Below are 18182 nucleotides of genomic sequence, written 5' to 3'. Positions count from 1 at the left end.
GCATTTGGTAGATGGCCATGCCTCTTTCCCATGGAACCATCCTTTTGTGGTTTCCTAGCATTTGCACAGTGTGAAATCGAAGGATTTCATGGCCGGCATCCATAGTTTTTTGTGGGTTTTTCGGGCTATGTGGCCATGTTCTAGACCCTCCCACCCTGAGGCCTGCCATTAGCAACAGAACAATACACATGCAAATCACTCCTGCCTTTCCAGGTCACACAATATATATATACCCAACTCCTTTCCAGGCAAGCATTATCTGAAGATGCCAGCCACTGATGCTGGCGAAACGTCAGGAAGAAACTCTTCTAGAACATAGCCCGAAAAACCCACAAAAAACTATATGCACAGTACTTTTCCTTTTCAAAGAAGTTGAGATGGATCTCTTAAGGCAGGGGTAGGCAACCTGCAGCCCGCGGGCCGGATGCGGCCCGGCAAGGCCTTGGGACCGGCCCCAGCCCGGTTCTGCCACCGATTGCCTCTGGGACCTTTGGCCACTCGCGCGCAGGGGCAATTGTCTATAGAAGCCTCACAAACATGCATTTATATTAACATTTTTTAAAAAATCAGCAGATTTTTTTTGAGTGTCCTCCACTTTTTTTAAAAAAGTGTCCACCATTTGAAAATTTTGTCCTACATTTGTCCCAGTTTATTTATATATATATATTGGCTTCGGCCCCCCAGTTGTCTGAGGGACAGCAACCCGGCCCCCAGCTCAAAAAGGTTGCCTACCCCTGTCTTAAGGCTTAGTTACTAGCAGTAAGAGCTTTAAATTAAATATCCTGGTATTTTTGGCCCATTTTTTTCAGCTCCACCTACTACTGGAACGTGTCCTTAGACAACTTTTGAAATGGAATCCTACCCTCCAGGGTAAAAGATGTTCCACAGCCTTGCCTTACACTGACCAGCAGTAGCTCTCCATGTCTTCTGGCAGGGGATCTTTCTCAATTGTACCTAGAGATGCCAGGATTGAACCTGAGATCTGTTTATATGCAAAGTATGCACCCTGCCTCCCAGCTACCTTGCCTATTATACTCTACCTTGCAGGTGGGAAATCCAAGGAGAGATCTCAGCTATGAAACTCATAGGCGATTGCCATCAAGTCATAACCTCTTAGTTAATCTACATCACAACAGGGATAAAATGTCACTCTGAAAACTGAGGAAGAACAGAATGAAAAAACGTGTTGTTTTTTTTCCTGGAAGATTGAGAAATGCCAATTTAGCCTCCCCATTTTGTTACTTTAGGAATGTAGCATTTATTACATATAACTTTAGAACGAAGGTACCATTTCTGTTATATTAAAAGAGCAGCCTTTTCAGAATATAATTACAAACTAAACTTACTTTTTAAAAAAATATTAAATTTTGCCTCAGTTGGAGCTAAAAGGTCTGAACTCTCTTGTTTTGCCAGTTGCAGGAGCATGCAAAGTACCAACTTTAATAAAACAGAGAAAATTATTTTGGCTCCACTAGTTCTCTATAGTATCAAGCAGACATAAGGCACTTATTTCCATAAAATGAGCTGAGGAAAGGAAGCCAGGATCAGGGACTATATTGTTATTGTACACAGTCCTATCCTAAAGGCACCAGATCCTGTCTGCTCTTGGAAGATAAGTAGGGTCAGCCCTGGTTAGTACTTGGATTGGAAACTGTCAAGGAATACCAGGTGCTGTAGGCTATATTTCAGAGGAAGAGAGTGGTAAAACAACCTCTGAGTATTCCTCGCCTAAGAAAACGCTATGAAATTCATAAGTCAATAGGTGACTTGAAGGCATGTACACAGAGAGACACACACACACAGAGTCCTACATAAAAATCTAACTCTTACATAATTTTAAAAATAATTTTGTAGCATTATATGCATACCATGTCTTAAAATATTGTATTAATCATTTCATACCCATTTTTCAATTTTTCAGGGGAAAAATACCTTTGGAAAACGATTCCCCCTTTCCACCCCCCAAAATTCAGGTTTTTTTGGGGGGCTTCATATTTCTATTCCTGTACCCTATTCCAAAAGGTGCTGAATGTGAAATGTCTGACAAGGACTGAATATCACATTTAATTCAAAGGGAGAAAACAGCAGTAAGGCAGATGTGGAGGGGCATCCAGACACAGAATTGTCTTCATGGCAAAAATCAAGGTATTCTAAACAAGGGATAAAAACTCACCCTGCTCAAGATCTTCCAACAGAACACCTCTTTTAATGAGCTCCTCTCTTGGCTTTCTCATTGAAATCTTTCGCTCTAAAACTGAGATTAAATTGAAAGTAAAGAAAAAGCACTTCAGAAAACAGGCCAGATTGGACGTTTAGTACAACATTACTGTTTTTCCAGTATCTGATATTATTTACAGGTTCTTCACCATTATCTGTTAAATATCAAAATGTGTTTTTATAATAATGATTTTATAATAGTAATTTATTTCTGTCTTAATGGCTAGAACTTGTTGTGTGTCCAACTATATCTGTTGTTTTATTTAATGTTACTGTGAGATTTCCAGAGCCTTTTTTCTGAAAGAAAGGCAGATTATATATCTATCAAAAGAACAGGGTAATCTTCTTCAACCTTGGGCATTTCAGATGTGGTGGACTACAACTCAAGTGTTGGCTAGAAATGGTGGATATTATAGTTCACATCTGTGGTGTGCATACTGGGAACTACACAGACTATTTTCCTCTCACAACCAATTGTTGAATGGGGAAATGGAATGCCAGCATTTTACTGCAAATACACACACACACCTCTCCACAAAAGTACATTGAAAGATGCACTTTTAAAAAAAAAGAGGAGTTCTCAAACAAGTTTAGAAAGAAAACTCTCCTCAGTACTCTGCTCCCATCAAACCTACTTGCAAGGCACTACCTTCCACACATCTTCAGCTTTCCTTCCTCCTGCAGTACTACCTAATAACAACAATAGACTTCCTCCCACAACAGAGCTTGGGAAAGTTACTTTTGGGATTACCACTTCCAGAATTGCCAACAGCATGGGAACTTCAGAGAGTCAGTTGTGGAAGGAGATCTGGAATCAGTTATTCACATGTATGACTGCAGATTAGTAATAGTTGTTCAGATTTGAGATGTGCTGAGTTTGTTAACTTTTGCCGCAGGAACTGAAAAAGGCAGTTTCCCTGTGTTTCCAATACAGAAAATCCACATGGCTTGAGGAAGAAGTAAATATCAGTGAATTCTGGTTTGTTACCTTCTGATGTCTCCTTAAACTTGCCGCTGGCTTTCTTTTTCCTCCACTTCCAAGGTTTAAAGATCTTGCCAAATCCCGCAAACTTGCTTTTTCTCTTGGAGGGAGGAGTCGTGTCACCAGATTCTAAAACATCAGTCCCCATTCCAGTATCCTGTGATGGTTGATCCACCTCCTCAGCTACAAAGAAAGAAAGAAAGAAAGAAAGAAATAAAGAAGCATTTCAACACAAAATTGCATTTGCAGATTCCCTCTCCCGAGTCTTTTTGTCAACAAAACATATTACTCCCTCCTTATGACAGCTTCATTAGCCACCAGTTTGTGTGTCAAGGCTCCATTTCCTAGTGTTGAGTGTGACCTAAATAAACCCCATATACAGCTCTGATCTAACTTTGCTCCTTTATGAGCCTTCCCAGGCTTTTTAATTTCCAGGCTTATTGTATTATTGTATTGTATTATGGTTGTAAGCCGCCTCGATCCTATGGGAAGAGGAGGGATATAAATAAAATTTATTATTTATTATTATTTATTCTAATTCTTTAGGGTACTTCTCTCAGTTCTGCTGCCTTGGAGATGGGGCAGGGAACTCTGAAGGGTCTCGGGCTATTTTACACCACCACCCAGAGCTGCCAGGGGGCTCCTAGCAATGTCTTTTCCTTTTTAAAATGGGTCTTTGTTTTACTGAGGAGTCATACCTCCTGAAGGCTTCTAAAAGTGCAGTTCTCCTGGGTGCAGGTCTCCTAGGCTGTAAAATTATTTTTAAGGGAGGCTAGGCTGTCCCTCTTATCCTTCTGACAGTATGCAGAGACTCTTTTATTCAGGCAGGCATTTGTCAGTTAAGCAGGCTTGCCATGTAAAGGCATTTTAGCTGGGTAGATGATGCTCATTCTTTTACTAATGTGTTTTTATTTGTGTTTTAAATACATTTTGCATCTGTTTCTGTTAGCTGACTTGAGTCAAAATCTTTGGGAGAAAGGCAGAATATTAGCTTTATTAATTAATAATAATAATTTAATAATTTGTTTTATTTATATACCGCTATTCCAAAGATCATAGCGGTGAACAGCAAGTAAGCTAATTAGCAAGTAAGCTAATTTGCCCCCAACAGTCTGGGTACTCATTTTAGCGACCTCGGAAGGATGCAAGCCTGAGTCGAGCTTGGGCCCTTTTGCTGGTCTTGGAAACTTTTACATAACTGAGCAGTGTCAAAGATGAACTGGTAGGCAAAAGCAGACATATACTGTATATGCTCATGTATATGTCTAGAAATTTTAGTCCAAAAATTGACCCAAAAAATTGAGTCAATTTATCCACTGGTCAATGTAAGTACTGTACTTTAACTCTTATTAAAAAAGGAAAGCTGGTGAAAGACAAGAGTGTAATCTGTTCCGGAATAACTGACCCCCCCCTTTGCTTCCTCATCCATCCAGTCTTTAGCATGAACATAAACAGTTATGCCTACTAGAATTTTGTAAATTCCTTGGCATTGTTTTCCTTTATTTCATTCTTTACATCATTTGTTACATGCCCCTAATTTTAACCCTTGACTAATCCATGGATCATATCAACATCCGTAATTCTGGCCCCAAAACCTGACCTCAGCTTATACATGAAGTCATCTTATAGACAAGTATACAGTCACTCCTTTGAACTCGTGGAGGTTCCGTTCTGGACACAAAGACACACATGCAAATTCAAAATCATGTGCATATTCAATCCCCATAGGTTTGATTGGGGTGCACACCCCATTAAAATTAATAGCAGTCGCCCCTCCACAGATATCCATGTCTACACATTTCAAATCCATGAACTTGGAGGGGCAACTGTATACAGTAAATGAGAACCTGTGCCTGTCACAGAAGGCTGAATGAGGTTTTTTTAAAAAAAACTTTACTGGCATGTTGTTGTGTGCCTTCAAGTTCTTTCTGACTTACGGTGACCCTAAAATAAATATATCACATGGTTTTCTTGGCACAATTCATTCAGAGAGGATTTGTTTTTGCCTTCCTCTGAGGCCGAGAGAGGGTGACTTGTCCAAGTTCTCCCAGTGGGTTTCCATGGTAGAGCAGGGATTTGAATCTTGGTCTCTAGGGTCATAGTACAACACTCCAATCACTACAGCATGCTCTCTCTCTCATTCATAGGGCCACCAAAAGTCACAGCTGATTTGACAGAGGTTAACACATTCTAGTAGCCAAAGGAGGTGCAAATCAGTGCTGATGCAAATGAATCAGTGTTTAGCATCACACGACACTGGAAAAGGTGGATGCAGACAATACTAGCTTGTTCTTGTACCATTCTGGCCACACTAATTTTCATATCCCACTGTATGATCAGTTTGGCAACAAAACTGAAAAGCCGTTTGCATCAAAATAACTGTAGCTTGCTTCGAATGAGGGCAAATTCAAGGGTTGCTTTGAGATGAATTGCTAACAAGCAGTCCTTGTTCCCAAATCTAGGGCCCACTGGATTACTGCTGCTATGTAAGAGGTTTTCACAGATATGACTGCACTCATAGCTTGTTCTCAGCTTAGTGACATCAGCCACCTATCTAACAGGCTGGTGACATTTCCAAGGGTGTCATATGCAACTGGAGGAATGCATCAGGCTCTAATTTGACAGCCTTACAGTTAAGCCTTGAAAGAAACCTGCTAACTGTGATGCAATTATATGTCATATTTAACAAAAACAGAAAGTTCTGCATTCCTTGTAACAGAGAGCACGCCCAGCTGACCAATCAGGAGGCAGCTGAGGGCCAGCCAATGAAATGAGGGCTGGGATTTGTGAACATTCCAGGCGTCCGTTGGGGATGAGCAGTTGGAATGTTCGCGGTTATGAGGCAGTTAGGGGGTTAGAAACCGAGAGGGAAAAGACTGGAAGAGAGGTTGGGGAAGACAGTTGATAGGAGTATGTCCGGAGAGGGACAAGAGTTAAAGAGTCTAGAAAGGAGAGACTCTATGTAACCAGACCCAGGCAAAGGTGTTTGAGTTACTAGTTTGGTTGAGATATAGAGCAGCCGTAGTGGCTGGGGTATTAAAAGAATTACCCAGAGAGGGACAGAGAAGTCTTAGGATAGATAAAGAGGATAGAGGGGAAGAAAGGTACATAGTAACGAGGGGAAGAATACATTTGTAACCTAAAGGAACGCGCCTGAGGAACGCGCCTGAACTAAGTTCAAGTCATATCTGTTAAGCATCTTGTTCAATAAAGTTCATATGGTTTTGTTTAATCTTAAAGACGTGTCAGCCATATCTGTTTATCCACGCTACTATATTGAATAATACTGTGAACCCGCCATATATTAAAGGGGGTTCGTTACAGGAGTTGGTTGGCAGCAGGGTGGGATAATAGAAGTCCCAAGCACCTGCCACAAAAGAGAGGTTAGCCGTTACATATTTGGTGAGCAGCACCGGGATTCGTGAAATCCAGTGGCTGAGAATTTGAGGAGAAGTGTGCTAAAGATAATTGGTGTTAATGGGTTCTTAGTTCGAGTTACTAGTCCCTGAGGTAATTCGCTGAAGTAAATTGTAGGGGACTAGATGGAAGAAAAGTCACAGTTTTAGAGTGCCGGGATTCGAAAAATAAGGTAGCCAAACGTGTGTGGAAGTTAGGGGTCTGAGTACAAAATACCAGATACCCAACAGTAGATTTAAACTGTGGAAAAGGAAAACTTACAATTTAAAATCTAGGCGTTGAGGCAGTAAAGTGATCTCTGAGGTATTCATTTAAGGGTAATTGTAGGAGATTGCTTAGATACTGACCACGCCAGAAATTAACTAGTCTCTGAGGTAAACGTACTGGGTAATTGTAAGAGACTAGGTGACAGAGGGAAGAAAATGCACACTTTGTGATTCCTGAGGTAAACGTCTGTGGTAAAAGTAGGGAATCACTAGTCTGACTTTAAATCCAAGTGGATTCTTGTGACTCAAGTGAGGCAGAATAAAATAAGAGTATTTCCTGAGGTAAAAGTTTGAGGTAATTGTAAGGAAATACTTGCAACAATGCCTCCTAAGAAAGTCAAACCTCCAGCAGGGACAGAAATGGCGGAGGAAGAAGTAAGAGAAGAAATGGTGGCTAGTGTTGACACCGTAATCTCTGAATCTCAGGACAGTATAGAGATTTGGAAAATAAAATAAAGAATTGAAATGGCCAAGATAGAAAATGAAAGGGTTTTGAGGGGGGGGGGGAAATCGAGAAGGAAAAAGAGATTGAAATGGCCAAAATAAAAGATCGAGACGAGAAGACTTTTAAGAAACCAAGAAATGGATTATCAGCTTCGAGTGAGGGGCTTAGAGCAAGGAATCCCTGAAACTCAAATCATAGCTGAGGTAAACCGAATACCTCAAATTGATATGAAAAGGTTTCCACGATATTATAAAGGAGACAATATTGAGTCCTTCTTCACTAACTTTGAGAGAACTTGTGAAGAATTGGGCGTAAAAGAAGAAGAGAGGATGAGCTATGTGAGGTCACAGATTAGTGGTGGTCTGACAGAAATTTATGCTGAAATGAGGCCAGAAGAAGCTCAAAATTATACTCTGTTCAAAGAGATGGTCAAACAGAGATTTGGGTTAACTCCTGAACATCACAGAAGAGAGCTTCGGGCCATTAAAAGAAAAGGCGATGAGACATATACTCAGCTAGGTTGCAGGTTAGATTACTTATTAAAAAGTTGGATTGAGGGTTCTGAAATAACAACTAAAAATGAACTACAAAATCTGATAGGACTAGAACAGTTCTATAATGTCATTCCCCAAGACTATAGCTGAGGCAGCCAAAATAATTGATACCTTGGCCTTAATAAGGAGGGATGATAGAAAATGGCCCCGGACCGAGGAGAAATTGACAGGAAATGAACAGAAATGTTCCAAGAATTGGCAGACCTCAAAAGAGAGTTATGACCAGGGAAAAAATTTCCAACATGGGCAACGAAAGAAAAGCCCTGAAGTTGAGAGGAAAAGGATAGCCATGGGAGTAAATGACCCTGAGAAATATAAAGGAGACAGTGGGTCAAAGGACTGGTAAAGTGACAAGCCAAAAAAATGTTATGAGTGTGGGAAATTAGGTCACCTAAGATATAATTGTCCAACAATATTTAATGAAGATCCCAGATCCAAAGTTAAATCAGCTTATTGTATAACATCAGTGGGGCCTGACATAAAGTAATGTTGTCACAGAGATCGATCTGAGGCGGTGGTGGCCATAGAATCGACAGTTGGAACAGTAACAGACGCTAATAGGAAGACGTCTCCAAAACCTTGCTGATTGGTAACAAATTTACCTCAAGAGTTAGAAATCGAAGAACATAGAGAAGTGATACAAACAAATAAGAACAGGGTGTGGGGTTTTCATGACTCAGGGGCTGAGGTGTGTTTAGTTAAGTCACACTTAGTACAACCTCGAGAGTTGTGCCCAGAAGAAACAATGATTTTAAAGGGTTTAGGAGGCCCTGAATTTCCAGTACCAGTTGCCAATTTAAATATCTCCTTCCGAGGTCATGAATTGCAATGGAAGTTTGCAATATATGATTCAATTCCAATAGATTGTCTTATTGGGAATAATTTAAACCGACACATGCGGCTATTTAAAGAATACCATAACTTAGGAGATGAAGAGAGATCTAAGCGACAGGACAAAGTAGCCAATACACTTCAAAGAAAAAATAAATGAGTTGGAATCAGAAAATCAGACATTACAAAGCCTTATGGATGGGAAAAGCGAAAAGATTGTTTCTCTGAGGAAAAGGCTAGATCGGAAAGAAAATACTATTTCAGAGTTAGAAGATAAAATTTCTAACATGAAACTTTCCTCAACTAGTGCTAATGAACTCCTACATAGATATAAAGAAGATATTATCAGACTACAGGGTTTGTTAGATGAAACAAATGGGAGATTTGGTCAAAAAGAGAAAGAAAAAGAGGCGTTAATAGAAGAAAATAAAAAGTTACAAGAAAAACTATATGATTTAAAACAAGAAAATCAGATTCTGCATCAAAAAGTCAATAAAGATCAAAATGAGCTTGATAACATAAAGTTAAAACTTGAAGATCTGTACACAGAGATTGCCAGACTGGAAACCAGGCTAAACAATAAAGACAGAGAAGTTCAAACTCTTGTGGAAAATTGTCATAAAGCCAATACACAAACAAAAAGATGGAAAACCTTGTTTAACCACGTAAAAGCAAAATACAATACTCTCCAACATAAACTTCTCAATATAAAGTCCAAGAGTCACAGACAAAAAGAAAAAGTAGAGATTACACAAGAAGAAAAAGCTTTACAAGAGCAAGTACTGTAGATGTAATAAATAAAGAAGGAAAAGTAGCAGTCATGGACAATAAGATTAACAGGTCTAATGAGCCTGATGAAAAATTGGCTGTGATCATAGGAGCTAAAAAGAAAATAGAATTTAGCCATAAAATTAAGAGTTCTAACAGTTTAAAATCTTGGTTAAAATCAGATGAGGAGAAAGCCTCCAAGTTAAAGGAAAACCAAAGTCATAAGGACACAACATCATACTGCCAACAAGTGTTTAATAATACAGTGGTACCTCGGGATACGAAATACCCAGGTTACGAAATTTTCGGGATACGAAAAAATCCCATTGGAAATCATTGTTCCGGGTTACGAATGTTTTTTCGGGTTACGAATAAAATTTTTGGTGCTTTTCGGCGCTTTTTCGCACGAAACGCGGCTTTTCCCCATTAGCGCCTATGGCAATTCGGCTTACGAAGGCTTTTCGGGTTACGAAAGCGGCCGCGGAACGAATTACTTTCGTAACCCGAGGCACCACTGTATTGATAAAATTCATTTGTAATCCACCGCTTATAGAAACAGGAGACAACCTTCATAGTTCCCAGTTAGATGAACTTTCTATGCTTTCAGATCTGACATATGTCTGGAGGCTATATATTAAATGAGACAGTGTTGAAGAGTGTTTGGTTTGGGAAATGGGTGATGTAACCCAAGAAAATGGTTTAGTTCACAGAGACTGGAAGAATCTTAAAGTAAAATTGAAAAGAATAGATATGTATATGCAGAACATGTTCGCATCTATCAACTTAATTGTCAACCATACCGGCGGTGACCAGATGACAGACAATCGTTGGTTGGACCCGAAAAGCCATCAACCAACTGGAAAAGGAGATTCAACAGGGAAAGAAAAACCAGAGATCGTGATGAGCTATCTAGACAACGTGATGATTTCGATAAGGGACACTTTACAGTCTACAGAAGAAGATGTAAAGATCGCTCAACACACTCAAAGAATCTGGTCCAGTGAAACAGGAAAAAAGAAAGACTTTTTACCAGATAAGGTGTTAAGTCCACAACTGATAAAAAGAAACATGTTGTCGGTGACAAGAACTGATCCAGAAGAAACTCCTGAAAAGGACAATGATATAATTGAGTTAATAGACTGGAAAACCATTGTGTTGCTTGCCATTAGTATAATGATGAAATATTTTCAAAACCGTATTGGGAACGGGGGAAAAGTGGTTGGAGATGATGTTCCATCAGTCTTTAATCCAATAAGAGGAAAGGGTTAAAAGATTGAATACGTTGGATAAAAACATTTAAATGGAACATACAAAGAATCTGAAGCTGGGGGAAAATGTAAGTGTTATTAAAGTGTTAAAACCCAACAAGTGATATGGGATATGTTTATAATATGCTAAACATAAAAGAAAAATATGGTAAGTTGGTATAACAGGTCAATAAAGTGCCATAGATGTATACAGGTATAGTGATGGTGTTTACAAGTTTTGGTATAATGTTATATATATAATGGGTAAGTATATTTTATAGCTAGGAGTTCATTGATCCATATAACCGTTTGGTTATGGGTGTCAATGAACCTATTAAAGGGGGGAGATGTGTAATGGAGAGCACACCCAGCTGACCAATCAGGAGGCAGCTGAGGGCCAGCCAATGAAATGAGGGCTGGGATTTGTGAACATGTTGGAATGTTGGCGGTTATGAGGCAGTTAGGGGGTTAGAAACTGAGAGGGAAAAGACTGGAAGAGAGTTTGGGGAAGACAGTTGAAAGGAGTATGTCCAGAGAGGGACAGGAGTTAAATTAAAGAGTCTAGAAAGGAGAGACTCTATGTAACCAGACCCAGGCAGAGGGGTTTGAGTTACTAGTTTGGTTGAGATATAGAGCAGCCCGTAGTGGCTGGGGTATTAAAAGAATTACCCAGAGAGGGACAGAGAAGTCCTAGGATAGATAAAGAGGATAGAGGGGAAGAAAGGTACATATTAATGAGCGGAAGAATACATTTGTAACCTAAAGGAATGCGCCTGAACTAGGTTCAAGTCATATCTGTTAAGCATCTTGTTCAATAAAGTTCATATGGTATTGTTTCATCTTAAAGACGTGTCGGCCATATCTGTTTATCCACGCTACTATATTGAATAATACTGTGAACCCGCCATATATTAAAGGGGGTTCGTTACAGGAGTTGGTTGGCAGCGGGGTGAGATAATAGAAGTCCCAAGCGCCAGCCACAAAAGAGAGGTTAGCCATTACATTCCTAAGTATCATTTTGTATCAGGGCACATTGGCAGGTGGAAATATTCATACACTCCTACTGTTCACGTGTGTGTGTGTGTGTGTGTGTCTGTGCAACTGCTGAGGCGTATGTATTTGGTTGCCTCCAAAACGTTTATGCTATCAAAATTTAGATTTTAAAGTGCTATAAATCTCCTTTCTGGTAACTGTAACAGGCTTTCCTGTAGTGTGCATGTGTTGTCTTCTTGCCCTCACGCCAACATGCACACCCCCACACTCATATACTTTGCACCAAAAGTTAAGAGCAGAGGCTAGGGAGTATGCAACCTTCCAGTTGTTTTTGGTCTTCAGCGTCCATGACCTCAAGCCTGCGTAGACAATTGTAAAGGATGATGGGAGTTTCACTCCAACAGCACTGAGAAGACCACATGATTCTCACCCCTTGTCTCATATCCCTGGTATGCAAAACAGTACCGTATATACTTGACTATAAGTCAACCTCATGTATAAGTCGAGGACAAGTTTTGGGGCCAAAATTATGGATTTTGCTAAGACCTGTGGATAAGTTGAGGGTAAAATTTAGGGGCATATAGCAAAGGATCTAAAGGATGAAGCAAAGCAAAACAATGTCAAAGAACTTACAAAATTCCAGCAGACATAGCTCTTTGTGCTCACTCTTAAGGTTGGATGGATGAGAGAGTAGAGGGGGTGAGTGCTTCAAGGACAGATTATACTCTTGCTGTTTACCAGGGGATGGTTTCTTCTTTAATTTCTAGACTTACATTCCGCATTCTTGGTCAAAATAGCACACACTTCAAGTTCATAAACTCTTTTGTAAGATAATACAAGCCTGTCATTTACATTGTGCAAAATAAAACTTTGGTGAAACAGTTTAAAGAAGTCTGATGCTTTGGCTCATTCAGGGTACTGTGTTTAACGGTCATTAAAGTAAAATGTCTATTGCTTGTAGGTGACTGCAGTCATTTCACACTAGCATAGTCCCATTACTTCAGAGTGATTACATTATTGTGCATTTTTATTGAATTACCCCCTTAGAATCATTAATTAGTGGGATGTGTTCCATCTTCTCTTTGCTGAGCAGTTGAAGAAAAGGGAATGCTGTGATTCTGGGAAGTAGTAAATGACATTAAATGAACAGAAGAACATTCCCTGGTGTGAAAACCATAGATGTTCAAGAGGTTATAACATTCAGGAAGAGAGAGTTCCTTGGTATTTTCTTAAAGACAAGGAGAATTTGTGTTGCTGTTGTCTGAGTGCCCAGAAGTATTTTCATGAATAAAATTCTAAGAAATTTCAATTTTTTTTCTTTGATAGAAGAAATGTCTTAAAGAATAGTTGTAGTGCATGCAGTTTTCAATCTTCTTTCATTGATCTTTTGCTTTCCTTCTATCATAGAGTTCAAGGCACATAGTGTTCCCAGGCTGTTTCCTATTCATACCTTGGCTTATTTTACTTCAACAAGATTGGTGCATCATGTGCTTCAATGTACTGATTACAAACAGTTAAGTTCAGTATAAAAACAAATCTGCTTTACAGTCAGCCCTCTGTATCTACAGATTCCTTATCCATAGATTCAAGCATCCATGGCTTGAAAATATTTTTAAAATATTTAAATTCCAATAAGCAGACCTTGATTTTTCCATTTTATAGAAGGGGCACCATTTCACTATGCCACTGTATTTAATGAGACTTGAGCATCCACGGATTTTGGTATCCAAGAGAGGTCCTGGAACCAAACTCCAGCAGATACTGAGGGCCCACTGTACACTGCTACAGTTTGGGGGCCAAATAGATAGCAAGACTAATTATCCTGTCTGCCTGCTTTATTCAAGCTCATCACAATTCCAGCTTTGTAACACTGATCTAATTCCTGATGCATAGTTTTCTAGATCTGAAATGCTGGGAGAAGTATTATTGATGGAAATTAGCCAAAGATATACAGTATCATCTGACTTCCTGATGCTACCCTTCCTTGTATTACTTGTTCCAAAGTTTTAATGTTATTGTGGACATATCTGCCCAGGTTTTTATATGCTGCATGCTGCATTCTTGTCTCTTGGAATAAGTATTCAGTTGTGGTCCACCCTGGTTGTTTCAAATGTGCCTTCATCATTTTATTTGTTTTTAAAAACTGGGGTAGAATCCTATGCAGGGCTTAGCAGATGTAGTTTTCCAGCCATCATGACCAATGGTGAGAATCTGGGGAGTCCTAGTCTAAAAAAGCAACGTTCCCATGGTCCACTGAAGTGTCTGCATAAAGAACTTCAATATGTTGAGGCCATCCACCTGCTTGTAGAAGTGTGTGCGCCCTTGTATGACACACAAAGGCCTGTTACAGACAGGCCAAAAATAAAGCTGCTTCGAGTCACTTTGGAGGTATGGTATTTCAATGATGCATGCGTCCTAAGAGTGCAAAAGCTGCACCAAAACCATGCTCCAGTCCTAAGGACTGGAGTGCAGCTTTGGTGTGGCCTTTGGACTATTAGGACTCATGCATCATTGAAATACCATACCTCCCAATTGACTCGAAGCAGCTTTATTTTGGCCTGTCTGTAACAGGCCAAAGTGTTCTTCCTCAAGTCCTTTAGAAATCTCAGCACTGTATAAAACAGTCGATTCAACAAGCTTCGAGCTTGGGACTCCATTTGAGTATGGTTTTACAATGTGCTAAGAGTGACAATGGCTTGAGTACTGGACTAGGATATTGGAAGGCCAGTATTTGAATCCTGGCTCAGTCATAACACTCACCTGGTAACCTGGCAAGTCATACTCTCTCAACCTCAGAAGATAGTGATGGCAATGGCAAACTGCCTCTGAAAAAAACTTGCCAAGAAAACCCTATCATTGTTTCACCTTAGGATCACCGTAAGTCAGAAGTGACTTGAAGACTAATAATAATAATAAAACAACAAATGCAACAGTATGGAGAAATAATAGCAGAACAATTTTTCAGGAGATTCACGCTCTTTTATCTCTAGATTTTTTTTTTTAAATGGAGCTGGTCTCTCAAGAAACTCATAACAGCTAGCGTCCTTCAATATCCTTGTTTATTTACCAAAACATGCATGGTTCCTCTGCCTTTCAGATTCTTATTGTAAAAATGGAATTCACAATGCTATAGAGAAAAAGCAAAACCACTCCCAGAACCTAGAGAGTCTGAAATCATATAACTAAGAGTGACCCAGTTCTTCTAGCTGATAACATTCTACAGAAATGGTGCTTTAAACATGAAGGCTCTGCTCCATGTTCCTAGATGATACCACCTCATGGTAATGAAGAAATGGAAGCAGGACTATTGGGAAAATGCATGACTGTGAGAAGAAGGGAGTGCCTGAGCAGGGCTGGATGTAGGGTTGCCAGACTGAAAACTGGAAAGGGCTCTTGTATCTTTAATGGTTGTGTAGAACAGGGAATTTCAGTATGTGTAGCTTGTTGTGCAACCAGATAACCAACACCTACTGAAATTCCCTCATAACCATTGAAGGTGCAGGAGTGGTTTTGACTCTGACAATCCTAGATGGAATCCTAACAAGAATACTACTGGATCTTACAGCATCTTTGAGACTAACTGAATAGCAAGATCACTTTGTTCTCTGATTCCCGAGACAAACACAACAATGTCTCTGAAGAATATTCCTTGTTGAGAATGAGAATTTATAAAGTTATGTTTGTATCCCACTCCCTTGTAATAATTATATCTAGAAAATCTCTGTGGTTACTGTTCACAGTGATCCTTGCAATATAAGGTAAGTCATAACTTATCTGACCTATTTAAAACAATATTTTCTTGTGGCTGTAGCAAAGGGCAAACTGTAATAACAGGCAAAAAGATGGTGAGAAGAGGTGAATGTTAAAGGTTATGTTATCTGAATATAAGGCAGGGATGAGGAAGCTTTAGCCTTCCAGATGCTTTGGACTTTAAACTCCCAGAAGCCACAGTTAGCATGGAAATGAGACTTGCCAGATGCTCCTTTCTTCTGGTCTACAACTTTGGATCTGGGTGGTTGAACCTGCCTATTCTTTGAGGACTTTGTTGGATGCCCTGTCCAAGGTACAGAACTAGAAAACTAGTTTGTTTGTTTTTAATTACAACTGACAAACTCCACATCTAACACAGCCACTGCCATGGCAATATTGTGGGAATATGAACATTGCCAAGTTTGGGCTTTCAGGACTTTGTCCCTTTTTCCACTTAATACAATGAAACAGTCCAATAGCTGCAAAGACTGCCAAAAGTGGCAAATTCTGGTCCATTTTTAAAAATGTTTACCTTCCATTTGTTGCATAGAAGACATTTTGGGGTCATTTAATTGCAGTCATGCTTTCTAACCAATCAGTTTTGTCCTCTCTACTGTTTTCCCCCCTCCCTTACCCATTTTGAAAAAGTTTGGAGAGTGCCAGAGCATTAGGTGGAGTAGGAGAGTGTTATTGTGTGGCTTTCCTGAGATTGTTACTCTTGGCTCAGAAAACTTTCTTTTCTTTTAGAACAGGAAGGAAAACAAAATAGTGTAGCCTTTCTGATAGGTTAGATAATTTCAGCTGCTTCTCTCTGCAATCTTATTTCAGGTCAGTAAAACATAAAGTTTGTATTTGTGTTAGTTTTCAAAGAGGCCATGCCTGCTGTAGCATAAAAAGAAGGAAGGAAGGGGAAGGGGGGCAGAAAAGAAAAGAAATGTGGCAGCTCATTGAAGACTAACTGGTTTTTATTTTTGCTTTCATTAGAAAGAAGCTAATTTCTTCGGATGCAATAAAGGTGCTGCCACATTTTCCCTACTCCTTCCTCTCTCTCCTTTATATTTGTGTGAGATAGATGTCCTGCAATCCCACTGGGTGATCTTGGGCAAGTCACACTCTCCAGCCTAAGAGGAAGGCCATGGTAAACCCCCTCTGAGCAAATCTTGCAAGAAACTTCATTAAACATTCACATTAAGTTGGAAATTACTTGAAGGCACATAACAACAATGCTTGAGAGAGCTCAAGTTATCCTTTTATCAACAGTCTGCTCAGGTGTTGCAAATTCAGGGCTGTGGTTTCCTTGACTGAGTCTATCCACTTGCAATGTGGTTTCCCCCTTTTCCTACTGCCCTCTACCTTCATTGCCTTTTCTAGTGAGTCCTGTCTTCTCATGATATGTACAAATTATAACATTGTCTGTTTAGTCCTCTTGTCTTCTAGGAATAGTTCAAACTTAAGGCCTGAACAGACAGGCCAAAATAAAACTGCTTCAGGTCACTTTGGAGGTATGCCGTTTAAATGACAGATGCATCTTAAAGATGTGTTTTTGCATACCAAAGTCAGGACCATCCATGCCACTGGAATTTTGATTTCTATGTATGGTTGTGAAAACTGGACAGTGAAGAAAGATGATGGGGGAGAAATCAACTCATTTGAAATGTGGTGCTGGAGGAGAGTTCTGTGAATACCCTGGATTACTAAAAAGGCAAATCAACGAGTCTATGAGCAAATCTTAGACTTATTGGAGGTATGCTGTTTAAATGATGCATGCATCCTAAGGACTGGAGCGCAGCTTTGGCACAGCTTCTGGCCTAGAATCATAGAATCATAGAGTTGGAAGAGACCGCAAGGGCCATCCAGTCCAACCCCATTCTGCCATGCAGGAAATCCAAATCAAAGCATTCTCGACAGATGGCCATCAGCCTCTGTTTAAAGACCTCCAAGGAGGGAGATTCGACTACACTCCGAGGGAGTGTGTTCCACCTCTTTACTTTCTTTTCTCCAGGCTAAACATCTCCAGCTCCCTAAGTTGTTCCTCATAGGACATGGCTTCCAGACCCTTCACCATTTTAGTCGCTCTCCTTTGGACATGCTCCAGTTTCTCCACATCCTTTTTAAATTGTGGTGCCCAGAACTGGATACAGTATTCTAGATCTGCCCACCTGGAGGTCTTTAAACAGAGGCTGGACGGCCATCTGTCGGGGATGCTTTGATTTGGATTTCCTTCATGGCAGGGGGTTCGACTGGATGGCCCTTGCGGTCTCTTTCAACTCTATGATTCTATGATTCTAAGCCAGAAGCTGTGCCAAAGCTGCGCTCCAGTCCTTAGGATGCATGCATCATTTAAACAGCATACCTCCAATTAGTCTAAGGCCCATTACAGACGGGCCTTAAACTACGGACTTAGTCTGTACTAGGGTTAAAAAGGGGCGTCGCTTCCGGACGCCCCTAATCCTAGTACGGACTGAGTCCGTACAAAATGGCGGCGCCCCTTCCACATGGGGGCCGCATGATGACGTCGCGAACGCGCCGCCTCCAAACGAGGCGGCGCGGACGTGACGTAGTTGCGCTGCGTGAGGGTGCTTAGTGCGCCCTTTTGGCAGAGCAGGAAGGAGCCCCAAAACGGAGCTCCTTCCTGGTTTGCGTCACTGGCGCAGCCGTGTGAAGGCTGCACCAGCGACGCAAATCAGAAAGGGGCCGAGTGGCCCCTTTCTG

The 18182-nt window shown here is 40.3% G+C and overlaps 2 protein-coding genes across 11 annotated transcripts in view; one reads left to right on the top strand and one right to left on the bottom strand.

Moving 5' to 3' along the window:
- The window catches only part of FGR (FGR proto-oncogene, Src family tyrosine kinase), a 665433-nt gene that overhangs the window by 131278 nt on the left and 515973 nt on the right, over nucleotides 1-18182 (top strand). The gene's annotated exons all lie outside the window — the stretch shown is intronic.
- The window catches only part of PHACTR4 (phosphatase and actin regulator 4), a 148520-nt gene that overhangs the window by 33367 nt on the left and 96971 nt on the right, over nucleotides 1-18182 (bottom strand). For 7 of the 8 annotated variants that reach the window (XR_006100793.1, XM_042440821.1, XM_042440823.1 and 4 more), the window contains 2 exons: nucleotides 3206-3382; nucleotides 2174-2254 (listed from right to left, as the gene is read on the bottom strand). Coding sequence is in view for 7 of the 8 variants with exons in the window: in XM_042440821.1 (XP_042296755.1) it covers nucleotides 2174-2254; nucleotides 3206-3382 (258 nt within the window). In the remaining variant the exon portion in view is untranslated. The remainder of the gene's footprint in view (nucleotides 1-2173; nucleotides 2255-3205; nucleotides 3383-18182) is intronic. The other variant, XM_042440826.1, reaches the window with a different exon arrangement.

This window comes from Sceloporus undulatus, chromosome 9 (genome assembly GCF_019175285.1).
Source record: "Sceloporus undulatus isolate JIND9_A2432 ecotype Alabama chromosome 9, SceUnd_v1.1, whole genome shotgun sequence".
NCBI classification, from domain to species: Eukaryota; Metazoa; Chordata; class Lepidosauria; order Squamata; family Phrynosomatidae; genus Sceloporus; species Sceloporus undulatus.
This window is presented reverse-complemented; position numbering and strand designations above follow the sequence as displayed.